This window comes from Oncorhynchus gorbuscha, linkage group LG14 (genome assembly GCF_021184085.1).
Source record: "Oncorhynchus gorbuscha isolate QuinsamMale2020 ecotype Even-year linkage group LG14, OgorEven_v1.0, whole genome shotgun sequence".
Lineage (NCBI taxonomy): Eukaryota > Metazoa > Chordata > Actinopteri > Salmoniformes > Salmonidae > Oncorhynchus > Oncorhynchus gorbuscha.
This window is the reverse complement of record NC_060186.1, coordinates 76,489,976-76,516,751: the sequence shown is the minus strand read 5'-3', so window position 1 is coordinate 76,516,751 and position 26,776 is coordinate 76,489,976. Positions and strand designations below refer to the sequence as shown.

Genomic DNA, 26,776 nt, shown 5'->3' with positions numbered 1-26,776 from the left:
TACATTGAGATATATGGATCAGTCTAAACAGATACATTGAGATATATGGATCAGTCTAAACAGATACATTGAGATATATGGATCAGTCTAAACAGATACATTGAGATATATGGAAACAGATACATTGAGATATATGGATCAGTCTAAACATACATTGAGATATATGGATCAGTCTAAACAGATACATTGAGATATATGGATCAGTCTAAACAGATACATTGAGATATATGGATCAGTCTAAACAGATACATTGAGATATATGGATCAGTCTAAACAGATACATTGAGATATATGGATCAGTCTAAACAGATACATTGAGATATATGGATCAGTCTAAACAGATACATTGAGATATATGGATCAGTCTAAACAGATACATTGAGATATATGGATCAGTCTAAACAGATACATTGAGATATATGGATCAGTCTAAACAGATACATTGAGATATATGGATCAGTCTAAACAGATACATTGAGATATATGGATCAGTCTAAACAGATACATTGAGATATATGGATCAGTCTAAACAGATACATTGAGATATATGGATCAGTCTAAACAGATACATTGAGATATATGGATCAGTCTAAACAGATACATTGAGATATATGGATCAGTCTAAACAGATACATTGAGATATATGGATCAGTCTAAACAGATACATTGAGATATATGGATCAGTCTAAACAGATACATTGAGATATATGGATCAGTCTAAACAGATACATTGAGATACATGGATCAGTCTAAACAGATACATTGAGATATATGGATTAGTCTAAACAGATACATTGAGATATATGGATCAGTCTAAACAGATACATTGAGATATATGGATCAGTCTAAACAGATACATTGAGATATATGGATCAGTCTAAACAGATACATTGAGATATATGGATCAGTCTAAACAGATACATTGAGATATATGGATCAGTCTAAACAGATACATTGAGATATATGGATCAGTCTAAACAGATACATTGAGATACATGGATTAGTCGAAACCATCATCATACACAGATATATGGATTAGTGTAAACCCTCATCATCACCCTCATCATCAACAGATATATGGATTAGTGTAAACCCCCCTCATCATCAACAGATATATGGATTAGTGTAAACCATCCCCCTTGCCGTTATCATACACAGATATATGGATTAGTGTAAACCATCCATCCCCCTTGCCGTTATCATACACAGATATATATGGATTAGTGTAAACCATTCCCCTTGCCGTTATCATACACAGATATATATGGATTAGTGTAAACCATCCCCCTTGCCATTATCATACACAGATATATATGGATTAGTGTAAACCATCCCCCTTGCCGTTATCATACACAGATATATGGATTAGTGTAAAGCATTCCTCTGCTCACGCTACACACAGACTGTATCTCTAGTGTTTTGTGGTGTTTACGTCCATGTATGAATATTAACTTCTTTGGGGTAGGGGGCAGTAATTGGGTAGCTTGGATGAAAAACGTGCCCAAATTAAACTGCCTGCTACTCAGCTGTAAAAGCTAGAATATGCATATAATTAGTACATGTGGATAGACAACACTCTGAATTTTCTAAGACTGTTTGAATGATGTCTGTGAGTATAACAGAACTCATATGGCAGGCAAAAACCTGAGAAAAAAATCCAACCAGGAAGTGGGAAATCTGAGGTTTGTAGTTTTTCAACTCAGCCCCCATTGAAGATACAGGGTGATATTAGTTGTCCACTGGATTCAACAGTATTTAGAACCTGTTTTGGGGATTCTACTCTAAAGGAGCGGCTCATAAGGGCTCTATGAGTGAGTGGTCTGGCAGAGTGCCTCTGGCTGGCGCGCTCACGTGAAAGGTAGCTACGTTCCACTTCATTTGTACAGACAGAGGAATTGTCCGGTTGGAACATTAATTAAGTTTTATGTTAAAAACATCCTAAAGATTGATTCCATACTTAGGTTGGCATGTTTCTACGGGCTGTAACGGAACTTTTTGAACTTTTGGATTTGTTAACCAAATGTTTACCAAACGCCCTAACAAAAGAAGATATTTGGACATAACTGATGGACATTATCGAACAAATCAAACATTTATGGTGGAACTGGGATTCCTGGGAGTGCATTCTGATGAAGATCATCAAAGGAAAGTGAATATTAAAAATGCTATTTCTGAGTAATGTTGACTACCCAATATGGCGGGTATCTTTTTGGCTGCTTTGTTGTCTAAAGGCTGTACTCAGATTATTGCATGCTTTGCTTTCTCCGTAAAGTTTTTTTGAAATCTGACAGGGTTAGGGGTTAGGGAAAATAGAATTTAGAATGTAAATGTATTTTAGGTCCCCACGAGGACAGAAGAACACAACACACACACATCTTAAAACACCTCCTGCTCCTAGAAAATGTCTGGCTCTCAGCCTGAACATGCAAGTTAAGGAGAAAACTGCCCCTCTAATAGCTTCACTGAGGTAAACTGGCCCTCTAATAGCTTCACTGAGGTAAACTGCCCCTCTAATAGCTTCACTGAGGTAAACTGCCCCTCTAATAGCTTCACTGAGGTAAACTGCCTCTCTAATAGCTTCACTGAGGTAAACTGGCCCTCTAATAGCTTCACTGAGGTAAACTGCCTCTCTAATAGCTTCACTGAGGTAAACTGGCCCTCTAATAGCTTCACTGAGGTAAACTGCCTCCTAATAGCTTCACTGAGGTAAACTGCCCTTCTAATAACTTCACTGAGGTAAATTGAAAATGACAGCTGGGCTGGAGAAGAGACACCAGGGGTGCATCCCAAATGGAACCCTTTCCCTTTATAGTGCACTACATTTGACCAGAGCCTATATGAGTAGGGTACAATATAGGGAATAGGGAGAACCAACCCCTCTGTCTCCTGGCAATAAGCTTCTATCAAAACTCCAATATAAGAAAGAGAGGGAGAACAGAACAAGAGGGATGGAGAGAGAGAGGGAATGAGAGAGAGAGAGAATGAGAGAGAGAGAGAATGAGAGAGAGAGAGAGAGAGAGAGAGAGAGAGAGAGAGAGAGAGAGAGAGAGAGAGAGAGAGAGAGAGAGAGAGAGAGAGAGAAGAGAACAGAGGGATGGAGATAGAGAGAGAGGGAGAGAGAGAGAGAGAGAGAGAGGGGGAGAGTGAGAGAGAGACAGAGAGAGAAAGAGAGAGGCAGAGAGACAGGCAGAGAGATGGCAGATCCCATCAGTCTCATCAATTTTATACCAAAAAAGGAGGGAGAAGAGCAGGGTTGGAACGAGGGAGAGAGAAAGAGGAAAATATTGGCTGATGCCAGTCGTCTAACAGACTAATGGCTCCCAGGGTGTGTAGCTAGCAGAGAAGAGAATCCCTCTCTCCTCCTCTTCCTAACTGTTCTGTGTTATATGGATCGAATACTACTTAAGTCTTATTTTTTTTTGGGGGGGGGGTATTTGTACATAACTTTACTATTTATATTTTGGACAACTTGCACTTTTACTCCACTACATTTCTAAAGAAAATACTGCACTTTTTTACAGCAAACATTTTCCCTGACACCCAAAACTACTCATTACAATTGAATGATTAGCTGGATGGGAAAATTGTTAAATTCATGCACTTATCAGGAGAACATCCCTCATCATCTCTACTGCCTCTGATCTGGGGGACTCACTTAACACAGTGGTTTCGTTTTGTAAATTATGTCTGAGTGTTGGTGCGCCCCTGGCTATCCATTAATAAAATTGTGCCGTCTGGTTCGTTTAATATAAGGCATTTTAAAGGATTTATACTTTTAATTATGATACTGAAGCATATTTTAGCAATTACCTTTACTTTTGATACTTAAGTATATTTAAAACCATATACTTTTAGACTTTTACTCAAGTAGTATTTTACTGGGTAACTTTCACTTTTACTTGAGTCATTTTCTATTAATTAAGGTATCTTTACTTTCCCTCAATATGACAATTGGGTACTTTTCCCACCACTGGCTGGAAGAGAGTAGGTTCCCTTAGGCACAGATCTAGGATCAGTTAACAGCTCCTGCAGCATCTTAATTTGATCATCATGTTGTTGTAGGAATTTTCCTGCACTGGAAATACAAGCTTGTAATGTATTCAAGGTTTAACAAGGCTTCTAACGTTTGTAATATCTTTAGACTTCAGACTTGAAATGCCCAAATGGTAAATGTATCAACCCCTGCTGTAAGGATTAGTTCCCTGCTGTGAGGATTAGTTCCCTGCTGTAAGGATTAGTTCCCTGCTGTAAGGATTAGTTCCCTGCTGTGAGGATTAGTTCCCTGCTGTAAGGATTAGTTCCCTGCTGTGAGGATTAGTTCCTGCTGTGAGGATTAGTTCCTGCTGTGAGGATTAGTTCCCTGCTGTAAGGATTAGTTCCCTGCTGTGAGGATTAGTTCCCTGCTGTAAGGATTAGTTCCCTGCTGTAAGGATTAGTTCCCTGCTGTGAGGATTAGTTCCCTGCTGTGAGGATTAGTTCTCTGCTGTAAGGATTAGTTCCCTGCTGTAAGGATTAGTTCCCTGCTGTAAGGATTAGTTCCCTGCTGTAAGGATTAGTTCCCTGCTGTGAGGATTAGTTCCCTGCTGTGAGGATTAGTTCCCTGCTGTAAGGATTAGTTCCCTGCTGTAAGGATTAGTTCCCTGCTGTGAGGATTAGTTCCCTGCTGTAAGGATAAGTTCCCTGCTGTGAGGATTAGTTCCCTGCTGTGAGGATTAGTTCCCTGCTGTAAGGATTAGTTCCCTGCTGTGAGGATTAGTTCCCTGCTGTAAGGATTAGTTCCCTGCTGTAAGGATTAGTTCCCTGCTGTAAGGATTAGTTCCCTGCTGTGAGGATTAGTTCCCTGCTGTGAGGATTAGTTCCCTGCTGTAAGATTAGTTCCCTGCTGTGAGGATTAGTTCCCTGCTGTAAGGATTAGTTCCCTGCTGTGAGGATTAGTTCCCTGCTGTGAGGATTAGTTCCCTGCTGTGAGGATTAGTTCCCTGCTGTAAGGATTAGTTCCCTGCTGTAAGGATTAGTTCCCTGCTGTAAGGATTAGTTCCCTGCTGTAAGGATTAGTTCCCTGCTGTAAGGATAAGTTCCCTGCTGTGAGGATTAGTTCCCTGCTGTGAGGATTAGTTCCCTGCTGTAAGGATTAGTTCCCTGCTGTGAGGATTAGTTCCCTGCTGTAAGGATAAATTCCCTGCTGTAAGGATTAGTTCTCTGCTGTAAGGATTAGTTCCCTGCTGTAAGGATAAGTTCCCTGCTGTGAGGATTAGTTCCCTGCTGTGAGGATTAGTTCCCTGCTGTGAGGATTAGTTCCCTGCTGTAAGGATTAGTTCCCTGCTGTAAGGATAGTTCCCTGCTGTAAGGATAAGTTCCCTGCTGTAAGGATTAGTTCCCTGCTGTAAGGATAAGTTCCCTGCTGTAAGGATTAGTTCCCTGCTGTAAGGATTAGTTCCCTGCTGTAAGGATTAGTTCCCTGCTGTGAGGATTAGTTCCCTGCTGTAAGGATAAATTCCCTGCTGTAAGGATAAATTCTCTGCTGTAAGGATTAGTTCCCTGCTGTAAGGATTAGTTCCCTGCTGTAAGGATTAGTTCCTGCTGTAAGGATTAGTTCCCTGCTGTGAGGATTAGTTCCCTGCTATCAGGATTAGTTCTCTGCTGTAAGGATTAGTTCCCTGCTGTGAGGATTAGTTCTCTGCTGTAAGGTTAATTAGTTCCCTGCTGTAAGGATTAGTTCCCTGGTAAGGATTAATTCCCTGCTATCAGGATTAGTTCTCTGCTGTCAGGATTAGTTCTCTGCTGTGAGGATTAGTTCTCTGCTGTAAGGATTAGTTCCCTACTGTAAGGATTAGTTCCCTGCTGTAAGGATTAGTTCCCTGCTGTAAGGATTAGTTCCCTGCTGTGAGGATTAGTTCCCTGCTGTAAGGATTAGTTCCCTGCTTTCTAGAGTTGTTCTGGTGTTTTGTAACCATAACAAATGTAACGTACATTACCAGTCAAAAGTTTGGACACACCTACTCATCGTCTTTTTTTTATTGTTTTTTTTAAACTATTTTCTACATTCTAGAATAATAGTGATGACATCAAAACTATGATATAACACATGTGGAATCAGGTAGTAACCAAAAGAAAGTTAATCAAATCAAAATATTTTATATTTGAGATTCTTCAAATAGCCACCCTTTGTCTTGATAACAGCTTTGCACACTCTTGGCATTCTCTCAACCAGCTTCACTTGGAATGCTTTTCCAACAGTCTTAAAAGGGTTCCCAGATATGCTGAGCACTTGTTGGCTGCTTTTCCTTCACTCTGCGGTCCAACTCATCCCAAACCATCTCAATTGCATATAGCTGCAGAATGCTGTGGTAGCCATGCTGGTTAAGTGTGCCTTAAATTCTAAATAAATCACCAACAGTGTCAGCAGCAAAGCACCCCCACTCCATCACACTTCCTCCTCCATGCTTCACGGTGGAAACCACACATGCGGAGATCATCCGTTCACCTACTCTGCGTCTCACAAAGACGGCAGTTGGAACCAAAAATCTCCCATTTGGACTCATCAGACCAAAGGACAGAGTTCCACCGGTCTATTGTCCATTGCTCATGTTTCTTGGCCCAACCAAGTCTCTTCTTCTTATTGATGTCCTTTAGTAGTGGTTTCTTTGCAGCAATTCGACCATGAAGGCCTGATTCACACAGTCTCCTCTGAACAGTTGATGTTGAGATGTGTCTGTTACTTGAACTCTGTGAAGCATTTCTTTGGCTGCAATCTGAGGTGCCGTTAACTCTAACGAACTTATCATCTGCAGCAAAGGCAACTCTGGGTCTTCCTTTCATGTTGCGGTCCTCATGAGAGACAGTTTCATCATAGCGTTCTGGAAATGTTCTGTATTGACTGACCTTCATGTCTTAAAGTAATGATGGACTGTCATTTCTCTTTGCTTATTTGAGCTGTTCTTGCCATAATATGGACTTGGTTTTTTACCAAATAGGTATATATTCTGTATACCACCCCTACCTTGTCACAACACAGCTGATTTGCTCAAACGCATTAAGAAGGAAAGAAATTACACAAATTGTAATGTAGACGCTGGGAGTCGGAAAGAAAGTGGTGAGGAGGGGGGGGGGGGATGAATGAGCCAAATGGAAGCTGGGGATGATTAGTTGGCCATGATGGTATGAACCAGATTGGGAATTTATCCAGAACACCGGGGATAACACCTCTACTCTTATGATAAGTGCCATGGGATCTTTAGTGACCACAGAGAGTCCAGACCACCATTTTAACGTCCCAGCTGAAGAACGGCACCCTACATAGCGCAATATTTTTTAGACCAGAGGAAAGAGTGCCTCCTACTGGCCCTTCAACACCACTTCCAGCAGCATCTGGTCTCCCATCCAGGAACTGACCAGGACCGACCCTGCTTAGCTTCAGAAGCGAGCCAGCAGTGGGATGCAGGGTGGTAATGCTGCTGTGGTATATAGACATGAAACACATAAACAGAGTCAATAACGCCTAGGGAAAGAACCAAGCGTAGTGACAGTTATAGGGAACGTAATCAAGAAGCGGTGGTACCGAGGTTGTGTGGCCTACCACTTTGCGGCTGAGCCGTTGTTGCTCCTAGACATTTCCACTTCACAATAAGAGCAGACAGTTGACCCGGGTGCGGTTCTAGCGGGGCAGAAATTTGACGAACTGACTTGTTGGAAAGGTGGCATCCTATGACGATGCCACGTTGAACGTTACTGAGCTCTTCTGTGACTTTGCATGGCTATGTGCTCTATGTTATACACCTGTCAGCAACGGGTGTGGCAGAAATAGTCGAATCCACAAATTTGAAGTGGTGTCCACATACTTATGTATATATAGTATAGTTCATCTGTGTCGTTTACATTGGGAACAAACAAAGCATAGTAAGATCCTATTGGCGAGTTGCAGCGTGTATTTCCGTTTGGGAACGCCTCCTCTGTGAAGTGTACGTGTGTACGTGTGTATGTGTGTACGTGTGTATGTGATACGTGTGCACGTGTGTACGTGTGTGACATGTACATGTGTATGTGTGTACATGTGTAGGTGTGTAGGTGTGTACGTGTGTTCTGGGACGTGTGCACGTGTGCACGTGTGTGACGTGTGTACGTGTGTACGTGTGTTCTGGGACGTGTGGTGTGTACGTGTGTGACGTCTAACGTAGTTCTGGGATGTGTGGTGTGTTCTGGGAGTTACGTGTGGTGTGTTCTGGGACGTGTGTGACGGCTCTAACGTAGTTCTGGGACGTGTGGTGTGTTCTGGGAGTTACGTGTGGTGTAGTTCTGGGAGTTACTTGTGTGGTGTGTTCTGGGAGTTACGTGTGGTGTGTACGTGTGCACGTGTGTACTGTGTGTGTGTAGTTCTGGGAGTTACGTGTGTGACACGTGTTCTGGGAGTTACGTGTGGTGTAGTTCTGGGACGTGTGTACGTGTGGTGTGTAGTTTCTAGTTTTGGGAACAGAAATGTATTGAGATAGATCAAATGTTTCAACGATGACAAATTTAGCAGCATGTCAGCCCTCTAGTTTCACCTACTTTCCATCCTCTCCAACTTCCTCCAACTGGACTTCCTCTCGTGACCATAGTTTGGTGGTGAGAGAACGTTCTAAACGGAGTTACTTGTGGGTGTGACAGCTCTAACGTAGTTCTGGGAGTTACTTGTGGGTGTGACGGCTCTAACGTAGTTCTGGGAGTTACTTGTGGGTGTGACAGTTACTCTAACGTAGTTCTGGGAGTTACTTGTGGGTGTGACAGCTCTAACGTAGTTCTGGGAGTTACTTGTGGGTGTGACGGTTCTGGGAGTTACTTGTGGGTGTGACACTCTAACGTAGTTCTGGGAGTTACTTGGGAGTTACTTGTGGGTGTGACAGCTCTAACGTAGTTCTGGGAGTTACTTGTGGGTGTGACGGCTCTAACGTAGTTCTGGGAGTTACTTGTGGGTGTGACGTAGCTCTAACGTAGTTCTGGGAGTTACTTGTGGGTGTGACGGCTCTAACGTAGTTCTGGGAGTTACTTGTGGGTGTGACGGCTCTAACGTAGTTCTGGGAGTTACTTGTGGGTGTGACGGCTCTAACGTAGTCCTGGGAGTTACTTGTGGGTGTGACAGCTCTAACGTAGTTCTGGGAGTTACTTGTGGGTGTGACATTCTAACGTAGTTCTGGGAGTTACTCTCTAACATTCTGGGAGTTACTTGTGGGTGTGACAGCTCTAACGTAGTTCTGGGAGTTACTTGTGGGTGTGACAACGCTCTTATCCAGCTCTAACGTAGTTCTGGGAGTTACTTGTGGGTGTGACGGCTCAACGTAGTTCTGGGAGTTACAGTGGGTGTGACAGTCTAACGTAGTTACTGTGGGTGTGATCTAGTGCATCTAAAACTTAGGGAGTGGGGTGTGACGGCTCTAACGTAGTTCTGGGAGTTACTTGGGGTGTGATTACTTTACTTGTGGGTGTGATCCTGGGAGTACTTGTCCTCTAACGGGGGAGTATTGTGGGTGTGACCTCTAACGTAGTTCTGGGAGTTACTTGTGGGTGTGACAGCTCTAACGTCCTGGGAACTTGTGGGTGTGAGGTGGGAGATTGACTCTCTAACGTAGTTCTGGGAGTTACTTGTGGGTGTGACGGCTCTAACGTGGGAGTTACTTGTGGGTGTGACGGCTCTAACGTAGTTCTGGGAGTTTGTGGGTGTGGCTCTAACGTAGTTCTGGGAGTTACTTGTGGGTGTGACGGCAGTTCTGGGAGTTACTTGTGGGTGTGACATGGGAGTTACTTGTGGGTGTGACGGCTCTAACGTAGTTCTGGGAGTTACTTGTGGGTGTGACGGCTCTAACGTAGTTCTGGGAGTTACTTGTGGGTGTGACGGCTCTAACGTAGTTCCGGGAGTTACTTGTGGGTGTGGCACTTAGCCGTTGTGGGTGTGACATCCGACTTGTCGGCTAAAGTGGATGTAATTTAATAGAACACTAAGTGTCTTTCCTTTCTTCCTACTCTCCTCTTTCTCTCCATCTTTCTTTCTTTCTCTTTCCTTCCATTCTTTAATTTCCCCTCTCCCTCCTCCCTTCTTTCAATCATGATCTACTTTCCTTCATACCTCTTCCTCCTCCTCTTTATTATTTCTCCAGACTCGTTAGTTGTTTTTTTTAATAACGTGTCTCCCACGCAGAAACAAAGGGAGTAGCTGGCCAGCACACACGCAAGAATTATGTTGCTCAAATCTGGCAAGCGTGAGATTTGGTTCATGAGTAGGCACGCACACACTGACAGGCAAACAGACAGACACACACACACTGACAGACAGACAGACAGACAGACAGACAGACAGACAGACAGACAGACAGACAGACAGACAGACAGACAGACAGACAGACAGACAGACAGACAGACAGACAGACAGACAGACACACACACACACTGACAGGCAGACACACACACACTGACAGACAGACACACACACACTGACAGACAGACAGACAGACAGACAGACAGACAGACAGACAGACAGACAGACAGACAGACAGACAGACAGACACACACACAGACAGAGACACACACACACTGACAGACAGACAGACAGACAGACAGACAGACAGACAGACAGACAGACAGACAGACAGACAGACAGACAGACAGACAGACAGACAGACAGACAGACAGACAGACAGACAGACAGACAGACACACTGACAGAGACACACACACTGACAGAGACACACACACACTGACAGACAGACAGACAGACAGACAGACAGACAGACAGACAGACAGACAGACAGACAGACAGACAGACAGACAGACAGACAGACAGACAGACAGACAGACAGACAGACAGACAGACAGACAGACAGACAGACAGACAGACAGACAGACAGACAGACACACTGACAGACACACACTGACAGACACACACTGACAGACACACACTGACAGACACACACACACACACTGACAGACAGACAGACAGACACACACTGACAGACACACACAGGTTTCTGTTTTAATCATATTGACACTTTGGGGTTACAGCAGCACCTCAAATATGTATGACACTTGAGTTAGAGCAAGGAAACAAGGAATTTATATAGGATGGGAAAAAGCCAGTGTAATCCTAACTTAGTCATAATCTTGTAAGTACACAATGCATGTTTCTTTCACAACCTTTACGAAACCCTCCCACAACATGCTAGTTGAGTTGAGAGACCAGTGGTCACCGTGTGCTGTTCCACTGCAAACACAATGTAAGAGACGCCAGTGTATATCTTTCACACAACCTTTCCACAACATAATGTTATAAAGACCAGCGTTGTCCTCCTACCTTCACACAACCTTTCCACAACATAATGTTATAAAGACCAGTGTTGTCCTCCTACCTTCACACAACCTTTCCACAACATAATGTTATAAAGACCAGTGTTGTCCTCCTACCTTCACACAACCTTTCCACAACATAATGTTATAAAGACCAGTGTTGTCCAACCTTCACACAACCTTTCCACAACATAATGTTATAAAGACCAGCGTTGTCCTCCTACCTTCACACAACCTTTCCACAACATAATGTTATAAAGACCAGTGTTGTCCTCCTACCTTCACACAACCTTTCCACAACATAATGTTTTAAAGACCAGCGCTGTCCTCCTACCTTCACACAACCTTTCCACAACATAATGTTATAAAGACCAGCGCTGTCCTCCTACCTTCACACAACCTTTCCACAACATAATGTTATAAAGACCAGTGTTGTCCTCCTACCTTCACACAACCTTCACACAACATAATGTTATAAAGACCAGTGTTGTCCTCCTACCTTCACACAACCTTTCCACAACATAATGTTATAAAGACCAGTGTTGTCCAACCTTCACACAACCTTTCCACAACATAATGTTATAAAGACCAGTGTGTCCTCCTACCTTCACACAACCTTTCCACAACATAATGTTATAAAGACCAGCGTTGTCCTCCTACCTTCACACAACCTTTCCACAACATAATGTTATAAAGACCAGCGCTGTCCTCCTACCTTCACACAACCTTTCCACAACATAATGTTATAAAGACCAGCGTTGTCCTCCTACCTTCACACAACCTTTCCACAACATAATGTTAAAGACCAGCGTTGTCCTCCTACCTTCACACAACCTTTCCACAACATAATGTTATAAAGACCAGCGTTGTCCTCCTACCTTCACACAACCTTTCCACAACATAATGTTATAAAGACCAGTGTTGTCCTCCTACCTTCACACAACCTTCACACAACATAATGTTATAAAGACCAGTGTTGTCCTCCTACCTTCACACAACCTTTCCACAACATAATGTTATAAAGACCAGCGCTGTCCTCCTACCTTTCTGTAGATGATCATGTTGGGAGATTCCTCATCAGGGTCTGCTGTTCCCACTCCACTCGGGTCCTGGCTGGACTGGTTCATACTGTAGCTGACTGATGTCTTCTCTTGTTCTCTTTATCCTTTGCTCTCTCTCTCAGTCCCTCTCAGTTGTTCTCTTGCACTCTTTCTTCTTCTGTCACTGGAGGCTGGGGAAAGAGAAAAGAAGACATTAGATCCATCTCATAGATGTCTATTCTCTCTCTCTCTTTCAATCCCCTTTTTTTCTCTCTCTCTCTCTTTTCTCTGTTATTGGAGACATTAGATCCATCTCATAGCTGTCTATTCTCTCTCTCTCTCTTTTCTCTGTTATTGGAGACATTAGATCCATCTCATAGCTGTCTATTCTCTCTCTCTCTCTTTTCTCTGTTATTGGAGACATTAGATCCATCTCATAGCTGTCTATTCTCTCTCTCTCTCTTTTCTCTGTTATTGGAGACATTAGATCCATCTCATCTAGCCATCTCTATTCCATCTCTTTATTTTTTCCCTGTCAGAGGAAATAAGAACACAACACTATTACACTGAATCTCTCTCTCTCTCTCTCTCTCTCTCTCTCTCTCTCTCTCTCTCTCTCTCTCTCTCTCTCTCTCTCTCTCTCTCTCTCTCTCTCTCTCTCTCTCTCTCTCTCTCTCTCTCTCTCTCTCTCTCTCTCTCTCTCTCTCTCTCTCTCTCTCTCTCTCTCTCTCTCTCTCTCTCTCTCTCTCTCTCTCTCTCTCTCTCTCTCTCTCTCTCTCTCTCTCTCTCTCTCTCTCTCTCTCTCTCTCTCTCTTCTCTCTCTCTCTCTCTCTCTCTCTCTCTCTCTCTCTCTCTCTCTCTCTCTCTCTCTCTCTCTCGTGGAGGAGAGAAGAACAGGAGAAAAAAAGAAACCATTAGATCCATCTGATATACAGTGTCTTCGGAAAGTATTCATACCCCTTTGACTTAGTCCACATTTGGTTGTGTTACATCCTGAATTCAAAATGGATTAAATATACTGAACAAAAATACAAGTGCAGCATCTAACACTTTCAAAGATTTTACTGTGTTACAGTTCATATAAGGAAATCAATCCATTTAAACAAATGAATTAGGCCCTAAATCTACGGATTTCACATGACTGGGAATACAGATATGCATCTGTTGGTCAAAGATCAGAAAACCAGTCAGTATCTGGTGTGACCATTTGCCTCATACAGTGACACATCTCCTTCTCATAGAGTTGATCAGGCTGTTGATTGTGGCCTGTGGACTGTTGTCCCAATCCTCTTCAATGGCTGTGTGAAGTTGCTGGATATTGGTGGGAACTGGAACATGCTGTCATACTTGTCAATCCAGAGCATCCCAAACATGCTCAATGGGTGACATGTCTGGTGAGTATACAGGACATGGAATAACTGGGACCTTTTTTTGCTTCCTGAATATTGTGTGTAGATCCTTGTTACATGGGGCTTGTGCATTATCATGCTGAAACATGAGGTGATGGCGGCGGATTCATGGCATGACAATGGGCCTCGGGATCACGTCACGGTGTCTCTGTGCATTCAAATTGCCATCAATAAATTGCAATTGTGTTCATTGTCCATAGCTTATGCCTGCTCATAACCCCACCATCGGACACAATGTTCACAACATTGACATCAGCAAACCGCTCACCCACACAATGCCATACTGCGGTCTGCGGTTTTGAGGCCATTTGGAAGTACTGCCAAATTCTCTGAAACGATTTTGGAGGCGGCTTATGGTAGAGAAATTAACATTAAATTATCTGGTGGATATTTCTGCGGTCAGCGTGTCAGTTGCACTCTCCCTCAAAACAAAGAGACATCTGTGGCATTGTGAAGTCACCTGGAATGCATTTCAATTAACAGGTGTGCTTTGTTAAAAGTGAATTTGTGGAATTTCTTTTCCTTCTTAATGAGTTTAAGCTAATCAGTTGTGTTGTCACAAGGTAGAGGTCGTATTCAGAAGATAGCCCTATTTGTTAAAATACCTAGCCCATATTATGACATGACCAACTATGATGACACTGACTCTCATGAGGACTGCCTCAGGAAAGGAAGACCCAGAGATAGCTCTGCTGAAGAGGATAAGTTCATTAGAGTTACCAGCCTCAGAAAATGCAGCCCAAGTAAATGCTTCACAGAGTTCAAGTAACAGACACATCTCAACTGTTCAGAGGAGACTGCGCGAATCAGGACTTCATGGTCGAATTGCTGTAAAGAAACCACTTCTAAAGGACACCACTAAGAAGAAGAGACTTGCTTGGGTCAAAAAACACGAGCAATGGACATTAGACCGGTGGAAATCTGTCCTTTGGTCTGATGAGTCCAAATTTGAGATTTTTTGGTTCCAACCACCATGTCGTTGTGAGATGCAGAGTAGGTCAACGGATGATCTCTGGATGTGAGGTTCCCACCGTGTTGGGGTGCTTTGCTGGTAACACGGTCTGTGATTTATTTAGAATTCAAGGCATACATAACCAGCATGGCTACCACAGCATTGTGCAGTGATACGCCATTCCCATCTGGTTTATATTTAGTAGGGCTATCATTTGTTTTTCAACAGGACAATGACCCAACACACCTCCAGGTGATGTAAGGACTATTTGTCCAAGAAGGAGAGTGATGCAGTGCTGCATCACATAACCTGGCCTCCACAATCACCCAACCTCAACCCAGTTTAGATTGTTTGGGATGAGTTGGACCGCAGAGTGAAGGAAAAGCAGCCAACAAGTACTCAGCATATGTGGGAACTCCTTCAAGACTGTTGGAAACGCATTCCAGGTGAAGCTGATTGGGAGAATGCCAAGAGTGTGCAAAGATGCCATCAAGGCAAAGCGTGGCTACTTTCAATAATCTAAAATGTTTTTAGATTTGTTTAACACTGTTTTGTTTACTATAAGGTTCCAGATGTGTTATTTCATAGTTTTGATATCTTCTCAACAGTTTTTACCCCCAAGCCATAAGACTCCTGAACAGGTCATCAAATGGCTACCCGGACTATTTGCATTGTGTTCCTCTTTTACGCTGCTGCAACTCTCTGTTCATCATATATGCATAGTCACTTTAACTATATCTACATGTACATACTACCTCAATCAGCCTGACTAACCGGTGTCTGTATGTATCCTCGCTACTTTTATAGCCTCGTTACTGTATATAGCCTCTCTACTGTATATAGCCTCTCTACTGTATATAGCCTCTCTACTGTATGTAGCCCCTCTACTTTTATAGCCTCGTTACTGTATATAGCCTCTCTACTGTATATAGCCTCGTTACTGTATATAGCCTCTCTACTGTATATAGTCTCTACTGTATATAGCCTCTCTACTGTATATAGCCTCTACTGTATATAGCCTCTCTACTGTATATAGCCTCTCTACTGTATATAGCCTTGTTACTGTATATAGCCTCGTTACTGTATATAGCCTCGTTACTATAAATACCCTCTCTACTGTATATAGCCTCACTACTGTATATAGCCTCTCTACTGTATATAGCCTCATTACTGTATATAGCCTCTCTACTGTATATAGCCTCTCTACTGTATATAGCCTCTCTACTGTATATAGCCTGTCTTTTTACTGTTGTTTTTATTTCTTTACCTATTGTTCACCTAATACCTTTTTTTGCACTATTGGTTAGAGCCTGTAAGTAAGCATTTCACTGTAAGGTGATTTCACTGTAATTTCACCTTAATACCTGTTGTATTCGGTGCACGTGACAAATAATCTTTGATTTGTTTTGATATGATTCACTATAATTCTACAATGTAGAAGATAGTCAAAATAAAGAAAAACCCTTGAATGAGTAGGTGTGTCCAAACCTTTGACTGGTACTGTGTACTGGTGCTAAGAAAGTAATACAACGTGTATGATGTGTAGTAAGCTGCTAGAAGTTGATGTGCCTTACCCTAATAAGTTGGTCCCTTTTAACCTCATATTTTAGGCTACTGCTCTGAATTGGTGGTGCACATGTAGCCTATAGCCTGTTTGAGAGAAATATCTAATATTGTAAGGGCTTTCATTGTCTGCTTATATACCCCCTTTATTTATCCTACAGTTCTGACTTGGTGTACAGGGAGAATACTGTAAGTATGGCCTATGTTCTGAATTCTGTTGCTGTACATTTCAAAAACGACATCCATCCTAGCTCGCTCATTAATTCATGTCTTAATCGAAATTTCGGATTACCTCTCATCTGCTCGTTGTCCCCTTATGCCATAGCTTCTGCATCTCAATTGTCAGTTGAAACCACATGTGCAAGTCAACCATATCAGCTATGTTTTTTTAAGGCAGTAAAATTAGGCTGAATGAACTGTTTCACTGCCCGACAAGCGTACCACTGCCAGGTGTAGCAGTGGTACGATGTTGGGACTGCTGCTGGGACTCTGCTGTTGGGACAGCTTTATCTAGGCCATATCAGTTTTGTGGGCTCCGTTTGGCACCGTTATAGTGTAATTGATGTATTTTTGAGTGTTGTGTTGTGTAGTGGCTTTGCTGGCATGCATCAAAAGAAAATTATGGGGGGGTTTGCCCCACCAAGATTTACATGCTAAAATCACCACTGGCCAGGAATCATGCAGATAAACACAATTTGGGTCTTTCTACAAACTAGGGTTCCGGTGCACCATTTGGGTCTTTCTACAAACTAGGGTTCCGGTGCAACATTTGGGTCTTTCTACAAACTAGGGTTCCGGTGCAACATTTAGGTCTTTCTACAAACTAGGGTTCCGGTGCAACATTTGGGTCTTTCTACAAACTAGGGTTCCGGTGCAACATTTGTGTCTTTCTACAAACTAGGTTTCCGGTGCACCATTTAGGTCTTTCTACAAACTAGGGTTCCAGAGCAACATTTGGGTGTTTCTATGAACTAGGGTACCGGTGCAACATTTGGGTCTTTCTACAAACTAGGGTTCCGGTGCAACATTTGAGTCTTTCTATGAACTAGGGTACCGGTGCAACATTTGGGTCTTTCTACAAACTAGGGTTCCGGTGCAACATTTGGGTCTTTCTACGAACTAGGGTTCTATTTCTGAAACTATCCGCCGCCATTGTCGCAACCCCTATTACCAGCCTGTTCAACCTCTCTTTCATATCGTCTGAGATCCCCAAGGACTGGAAAGCTGCCGCAGTCATCCCCCTCTTCAAAGGGGGTGACACCCTGGACCCAAACTGTTACAGACCTATATCCATCCTGCCCTGCCTATCCAAGGTCTTAGAAAGCCAAGTCAACAAACAGGTCACTGACCATCTCGAATCCCACCGTACCTTCTCCGCTATGCAATCTGGTTTCCGAGCCGGTCACGGGTGCACCTCAGCCACACTCAAGGTACTAAACGACATCATAACCGCCATCGATAAAAGACAGTACTGTGCAGCCGTCTTCATCGACCTTGCCAAGGCTTTCGACTCTGTCAATCACCATATTCTTATCGGCAGACTCAGTAGCCTCGGTTTTTCGGATGACTGCCTTGCCTGGTTCACCAATTACTTTGCAGACAGAGTTCAGTGTGTCAAATCGGAGGGCATGTTGTCCGGTCCTCTGGCAGTCTCTATGGGGGTGCCACAGGGTTCAATTCTTGGGCCGACTCTTTTCTCTGTGTATATCAATGATGTTGCTCTTGCTGCGGGCGATTCCCTGATCCACCTCTACGCAGACGACACCATTGTATACACTTTCGGCCCGTCATTGGACACTGTGCTATCTAACCTCCAATCGAGCTTCAATGCCATACAACACTCCTTCCGTGGCCTCCAACTGCTCTTAAACGCTAGTAAAACCAAATGCATGCTTTTCAACCGATCGCTGCCTGCACCCGCATGCCCGACTAGCATCACCACACTGGATGGTTCCGACCTTGAATATGTGGACACCTATAAGTACCTAGGTGTCTGGCTAGACTGCAAACTCTCCTTCCAGACCCATATCAAACATCTCCAATCGAAAATCAAATCAAGAATCGGCTTTCTATTCCGCAACAAAGCCTCCTTCACTCACGCTGCCAAGCTTACCCTAGTAAAACTGACTATCCTACCGATCCTCGACTTCGGCGACGTCATCTACAAAATTGCTTCCAACACTCTACTCAGCAAACTGGATGCAGTTTATCACAGTGCCATCCGTTTTGTCACTAAAGCACCTTATACTACCCACCACTGCGACTTGTATGCTCTAGTCGGCTGGCCCTCGCTACATATTCGTCGCCAGACCCACTGGCTTCAGGTCATCTACAAGGCCATGCTAGGCAAAGCTCCACCTTATCTTAGCTCACTGGTCACGATGGCAACACCCATCCGTAGCACACGCTCCAGCTGGTGTATCTCATTGATCATCCCTAAAGCCAACACCTCATTCGGCCGCCTTTCGTTCCAGTAATCTGCTGCCTGTGACTGGAACAAATTGCAAAAATCGCTGAAGTTGGAGACTTTTATCTCCCTCACCAACTTCAAACATCAGCTAGCTGAGCAGCTAACCGATCGCTGCAGCTGTTCATAATCTATTGGTAAATAGCACACCCATTTTCACCTACCTCATCCCCACAGTTTTTAGTTATTTACTTTTCTGCTCTTTTGCACACCAATATCTCTACCTGTACATGATCATCTGCTCATTTATCACTCCAGTGTTAATCTGCAATATTGTAATTATTTGCCTACCTCCTCATGCCTTTTGCACACATTGTATATAGACTCCCGTTTTTTTCTCTGTGTTATTGACTTGTTAATTGTTTACTCCATGTGTAACTCTGTGTTGTCTGTTCACACTGCTATGCTTTATCTTGGCCAGGTCGCAGTTGCAAATGAGAACCTGTTCTCAACTAGCCTACCTGGTTAAATAAAGGTGAAATAAATAAATAAAATAAAAAAGGTGCACCATTTGGGTCTTTCTACAAACTAGGGTTCCGGTGCACCATTTGGGTCTTTCTACAAACTAGGGTTCCGGTGCAACATTTGGGTCTTTCTACAAACTAGGGTTCCGGTGCAACATTTAGGTCTTTCTACAAACTAGGGTTCCGGTGCAACATTTGGGTCTTTCTACAAACTAAGGTTCCGGTGCACCATTTGTGTCTTTCTACAAACTAGGGTTCCGGTGCAACATTTGGGTCTTTCTACAAACTAGGGTTCCGGTGCAACATTTGGGTCTTTCTATGAACTAGGGTACCAGTGCACATTTCTTGTCATGGACAACTGTTTGGAGCTGTTACGAAGTCCTTAATAATAATAATAATTTGCTTTTTTTTCATGTGAATACATTAAGATATTAAGGGGAACATAGATACATTCAATATGATTTGTGAGATGAATTCAAACCGGTTTAAACCTGTTTCTCGTGCTTGGAATCTGTGACATAAAACTACCTTTCTTTCTTTACATTTGTGATACTGTTGTTTGTTGTGATATCATACTCTTGAGGAATTTAACAATTGAATTACACGTTGACCCTGATCTTGTTACATTCCTGGATATTATTGTATTTTTCTGTGAACTGTGACCTCATAACATTTCGTATCTCCCTATGTGACAGTGTGAAAACAGTTTTCATGGGCAGACATTATGAATGTGATTGCAAAATCCTTCTAACAGAAAGTAACTTTACCGTGATTAATAAAACAGACATCGATACTGACATGAACAGGGTTCTTCAATAATTACACAACGCTGGTTTGATGTTATAAGCCGTTTAGTTACTTGGGGACATTATTGCCAGCAACATCAGCTGATTCTGTGATAAAGAGCTTGTGTGATATGGAACGCGATTTAACAACAGCCAAAGTGCTGGAATTAATGTTGATCTTCGCAGATTGACAGAACATTTTGGTGTCTGTGTTGTTATAGCGGTCAAGATAATTAGCCTACATCATGGACAAGGCTAGGCTAATTAGCCTACATCATGGACAACGATAAATCAAGATTCCCGAGGTAAAATTACAGTCTACGTATGTTTTGATTGTTTGTCTTCCGAATTAAAACAAAGCAACTTGAAAATGGCATGTTTATTCGTTGTTGAATATAATTCAAAAAATACAAAAAAAATTGCTTTTGTTTGTTTTGTTTTTGCCTATTAAAAACAAAAAACAACTTGATATTTCAATGATCACATGTGGGTGGGGTTAAATACGGAATGCCTGGTTAAGTGCACAGCCACTTCCTGTCCTTTCAAAGTAGGAATTAATCTTTCTAACTCCATTCTATGAATCTATTATCTATGAATTCATTGATTCATTGATTAATAGCTGCCCATACCATGCCACAGTGCCATGGTATGATTTTCTCAATTTCTGCATAAGATTTAGTGTGTAGTGACTTATTCATGAACTGCTGTTACTGTAAATGGTTGGCTGACTGCTGTATCCTAGCTACCTAACTATCCATTGGTAAACTTATTAAATGACACTATACAGCTAAAACAACAGTATATATTGCTAGACTAGAGATATGTCCCTAAATATAGTTAGTCAATGGTTGCACATCTAACCAGCTGGAATGAAGCAAGGATGTGAATAGTAGACATGTAAATATATCCTTTCACCATTTACAGCAGGTCTTCAGCTACCCAGACCATGTTGGTGTGTCCAGCTGACACCTGTGCAAATCTTTGTGTCTATAGCAGTGGAATGAAACAAACCAACCAATGCCTCGTGTCGTGCTGTAGGTCCACCCAACACCCAAGGGGTTTTGGGGTCCAGAAACAATGCCTAGCTCCTACGCCTAGACGCGTGTGGAGATCTGAGAGAACTCAGCATTACCATCAACATGTGACAATTTGAATGACATGTAGGTGTTTTGTTGTTGCTAGGAGTTATGGTCTCATTGTGCCTATCTAGAATCTTATTCCTGTAACAACAGACGGGACATTTTTACTGTGATGTCACACATTGGCTCCATTATGTATAGAAAGATCCATTTACATACAGGCGGCATTATTCCACCATTCCAGAGCGTAATGTTGCCTGGAACTCTCTGATAGGGTGATTCCCATTCCACATTCCTTTCCAGAGCTCCAGGCATTTCTGCCTCTCGCTGCTGCCAGTTGGCGCCTGACGATCGGACAGCTGTCACAATATTGGCGTCTGTGAGCTGTGGCGAGAGCAGAGGAAGAGATGAGATGAATACCCAAATAGCCTCAATGTCTACCTTAAAAATACGCTGAGGTAGAAATGGCCCCTAACCACAAATCTAGGATCAGATTACTCTACCCTGAATCCTAACCTTAACTATTATGGAGATTATATAATATCTGACTCGGTATCAGTGTGATTATGGGGAAATTTCTACCTGTTGTATATAAGACAGCCAGACCTCCAGGATGCAGAGGTGGGGTCCAAATCAAATCAAACTTCAGTCAGATCTGATGATGGGATCAGTAGGATCAGATCTGATGATGGGATCAATGGGATCAGATCTGATGATGGGATCAATGGGATCAGATCTGATGATGGGATCAGTGAGATCAGATCTGATGATGGGATCAGTGAGATCAGATCTGATGATGGGATCAGTAGGATCAGATCTGATGATGGGATCAGTGAGATCAGATCTGATGATGGGATCAGATCTGATGATGGGATCAATGGGATCAGATCTGATGATGGGATCAGTGAGATCAGATCTGATGATGGGATCAGTGAGATCAGATCTGATGATGGGATCAGTGAGATCAGATCTGATGATGGGATCAGATCTGATGATGGTAGCAGTGAGATCAGATCTGATGATGGGATCAGTGAGATCAGATCTGATGATGGCAGCAGTAGGATCAGATCTGATGATGGTAGCAGTAGGATCAGATCTGATGATGGGATCAGTAGGATCAGATCTGATGATGGTAGCAGTAGGATCAGATCTGATGATGGGATCAGTAGGATCAGATCTGATGATGGGATCAGATCTGATGATGGTAGCAGTAGGATCAGATCTGATGATGGGATCAGTGGGATCAGATCTTCAGACATACTGTATGATGTCCAGTATGGCTCTGTTGGGTTGTGTGTGTGTTCCAGGGCATTTCTGTCTGAGTTATTGGTCCAGTTGTTTGGCTCCCTGTTGAATATCACCTGGTTTAGATCATAACTTGTCCTATGGATGTCACAACATGTAGCTTGGATCATACATATATATATATATATATATACACAAATATATATATATATATATACACAAATATATATATATACACACACATATATATATATATATACACACATATATATATATATATACACACATATATATATATATATACACACATATATATATATATACACACATATATATATATATACACACATATATATATATATACACACATATATATATATATACACACATATATATATATATATACATATATATATATATACATATATATATATATATATACATATATATATATATATATACATATATATATATATATACATATATACAAATATATATATATATATATATATATTTGTATATATATATATATATATAAATATATATACACAAATATATATATATATATACAAATATATATATATATACAAATATATATATATATATACAAATATATATATATATATACAAATATATATATATATATATATATATATATATACATATACATATATATATGCAAAAATCTAAGAAAGAAATTGAGAAACCTGTCCAACCAAAAACATAGAGACCCGGAAAACCTGAGTCTACACCTTCACTATGGTGAATCACTAAAACAATACAGAAATACACTACGGAAAAAGAAGGAACAGCACGTCAGAAATCAGCTCAATGTATTTGAAGAATCCATAGACTCTAACCACTTCTGGGAAAATTGGAAAACACTAAACAAACAACACAAATAATTATTTATCCAAAATGGAGATGTCTGGGTAAACCACTTCTCCAATCTTTTTGGCTCTATCAACTATTAAAGACTACCAGAACCCACTGGATTATCCAATTACCTTGAATGAGCTACAGGACAAAATAAAAACCCTCCAACCCAAAAAGGCGTGTGGTGTTGATGGTTCCTCAATGAAATGGTCAAATATACAGACAACAAATTCCAATTGGCTATACTAAAACTCTTTAACATCATCTTTGGCTCTGGCATCTTCCCCAATATTTGTAACCAAGGACTGATCACCCCAATCCACAAAAGTGGAGACAAATTTGACCCCAATAATTACTGTGGAATATGCGTCAACAGCAACCTTGGGAAAATCCTATGTATTACCATTAACAGCAGACTCGTACATTTCCTCAATGAAAACAATGCCCTAGAGCACACAAAAAAACTATACATACCTTGGCCTAAACATAGCAGGTAAGTAACAGGTAACTTCCACAAAGCTGTGAACGATCTGAGAGACAAGGCAAGAATGGCATTCTATGCCATCCAAAGGAACAAAAAATTCAACTTACCAATTAGGATCTCGCTAAAAATACTTGAATCAGTGATAGAACCCATTGCCCTTCATGGTTGTGAGGTCTGGGGTCCGCTCACCAACCAAGACCATTAAGGATAATGGTCCTTCTGTAGCTCAGTTGGTAGAGCATGGCGCTTGTAACGCCAGGGTAGTGGGTTCGATCCCCGGGACCACCCATACGTAAAACAAAAAGATAATTACTTGACACATTGAAAAGAATTAACAAAAAAACAGAGCAAACAAGATTGCTATTTGGCCCCAAACAGAGAGTACACAGTGGCAGAATACATAACCACTGTGACTGACCAAACATTAAGGAAAGCTTTGACTATGTATAGACTCAGTGAGCATAGCCTTGCTATTGAGAAAGGCCGCCGTAGGCAGACATGGCTCTCAAGAGAAGACAGGCTATGTGCTCACTGCCCACAAAATGAGGTGGAAACTGAGCTGCACTTCCTAACCTCCTGCCCAATGTATGACCATATTAGAGAGACTTATTTCCCTCAGATTACACAGATCCACAAAGAATTCAAAAACAAACCCAATTTTGATAAACTCCCATATCTACTGGGTGAAATTCCACAGTGTACCATCACAGCAGCAAGATTTGTGACCTGTTGCCACAAGAAAAGGGCAACCAGTGAAGAACAAAAACCATTGTAAATACAATCCATATTTATGGTTATTAATTTTCCCTTGTGTACTTTAACCGTTTGTACATTGTTACAACACTGTATATATACATAATATTTTTGAAACTTCTGTATGTGTAATGTTTACTGTTCATTTTTATTGTTTATTTTACTTTTGTATATTATCTACCTCACTTGCTTTGGCAATGTTAACACATGTTTCCCATGCCAATAAAGCCCCTTGAATTTAATTTAATTTAATTGAGAGAGAGAGAGGAAGGCAGATAGACAGAGATATACGGAAAGACGAGAGAGAGACACACGGACAGAGAGAGAGTGAGAGAGACATGAAGTGACAGACAGACAGAGACACACAAAGAGTGACAGAGAGAGAGAGACACGAAGAGTGACAGAGAGAGAGAGAGAGAGAGAGAGAGAGAGAGAGAGAGAGAGAGAGACACACAAAGAGTGACAGAGCGAGAGAGAGAGAGAGAGAGAGAGAGAGAGAGACACAAAGAGTGACAGAGCGAGAGAGACACGAAGAGTGACAGAGAGAGAGATTCCCTATACTGTAGTAGCTGTTTAGCTTTCTCTCGGTGCTGCTAGATCTACACCAACCAGGTAGGACGTTTGGAGCAACTGTGATACGGACACGGATGTTTAATCCCAGTTCACGTGCTTTATTGTTTACCCTACATCAAACCTTAACCTTTAAGGTAACCGTTCGGAATTCATGCCTAAATTTAACCTTCAAAATTTGAGGTTTAAAGGACAAATGATGGATTCTGCGGTGAAACTGAGAGAGCTTGTTGAGTATACAGCTGCTCCACACCACAGCCCAAATCCTCCATGGACCACTCTTGTCCCAATGCACACGCACGCACGCACGCACACACACATTAGTAACGTAACTCCCATACTCAACCTGGCAATACACTGGTGTTATCGATATACACACACTCTCTCTCATACACACACAAACACCTCAGTGACAAAATTCAATATTGTCTTTCACACCTCTCACAAGCGTTCATTACCTTAGCAACAAAGTATTGGATGCTCCACTCTTCTTGGTTCTCTTCCCCCCCTAGCAACAAGCACACAGCATGTTCATGATCTAATTGGCTTGAGGAGCGAGTCAAAAGGATGGAGAGAACAGGAGAAGCGGCGCACACAGATGTTGGATCAGAGACAGCTGCTGGGAGGGTGTAGCGTCCCCCCCCTCTCTCTCTCTCTCTCTCTCTCTCTGTCTCTCTCTCTCTCTCTCTCTCTCTCGTTCTCTCTCTCTCTCTGTCTCTCTCTCTCTCTCTCTCTCTCTCTCTCTCTCTCTCTCTCTGTCTCTCTCGTTCTGTCTCTCTCGTTCTGTCTCTCTCTCTGTCTCTCATTCTGTCTGTCTCGCTCTCTCTCTATCGCTCTCTCTTGTTCTGTGTCTCTCTGTCTCTCTCTCTCTCTTGATCTGTCTCTCTGTGCGCTGGGCTGTGGCGTGGGTGGTCTCTGTGTAGAGTAGAGCAGTCAGGTACGTACGAAAAGAGAGGATCATCGCGTGTACGCTTCCGAGTGTGTGCATGTGTTTCTATAAGGAAGAAAGTGAGTGAGTGAGTGAACAGGAAAAAAGAAAAAATGCTTGAATCCTTAATTGAAACAATAGCAAAGCGTCTCCCTGCCTGTACTTTAAGATAAAGCTGAGGGATGGGGTTGGACCTGAGAGATGGGTTTGGAGCTGAGAGATGGGTTTGGAACTGAGAGATGGGTTTGGAGCTGAGAGATGGGTCTGGACCTGAGAGATGGGTCTGGACCTGAGAGATGGGTTTGGAGCTGAGAGATGGGTTTGGAGCTGAGAGATGGGTCTGGAGCTGAGAGATGGGTCTGGACCTGAGAGATGGGTTTGGACCTGAGAGATGGGTTTGGAGCTGAGAGATGGGTTTGGAGCTGAGAGATGGGTTTGGAGCTGAGAGATGGGTTTGGACCTGAGAGATGGGTCTGGACCTGAGAGATGGGTTTGGACCTGAGAGATGGGTTTGGACCTGAGAGATGGGTTTGGAGCTGAGGGATGGGTTTGGAGTGGAGGGATGGGTCTGGACCTGAGAGATGGGTCTGGACCTGAGAGATGGGTCTGGACCTGAGAGATGGGTTTGGAGTGGAGGGATGGGTCTGGACCTGAGAGATGGGTCTGGACCTGAGAGATGGGTCTGGACCTGAGAGATGGGTTTGGACCTGAGAGATGGGTCTGGACCTGAGGGATGGGTTTGGACCTGAGAGATGGGTTTGGAGCTGAGAGATGGGTATGGACCTGAGAGATGGGTCTGGAGTGGAGGGGTGGGTCTGGAGTGGAGGGATGGGTCTGGACCTGAGAGATGGG

The 26,776-nt window shown here is 42.5% G+C and overlaps 1 protein-coding gene across 3 annotated transcripts in view; it reads right to left on the bottom strand.

Moving 5' to 3' along the window:
- The window catches only part of LOC123995420 (regulator of G-protein signaling 6-like), a 181,794-nt gene extending 156,207 nt beyond the window's left edge, over positions 1-25,587 (bottom strand). For 2 of the 3 annotated variants that reach the window (XR_006831824.1, XM_046299014.1), the window contains exons 1-2: positions 25,455-25,587; positions 12,353-12,540 (exon numbers count right to left, since the gene is read on the bottom strand). Coding sequence is in view for 2 of the 3 variants with exons in the window: in XM_046299014.1 (XP_046154970.1) it covers positions 12,353-12,436 (84 nt within the window). In the remaining variant the exon portion in view is untranslated. Of the gene's footprint in view, positions 1-12,352; positions 12,831-25,454 lie in introns of those variants that run through there. The other variant, XM_046299015.1, reaches the window with a different exon arrangement.
- Between the last annotated feature and the right edge of the window lie 1,189 nt (positions 25,588-26,776).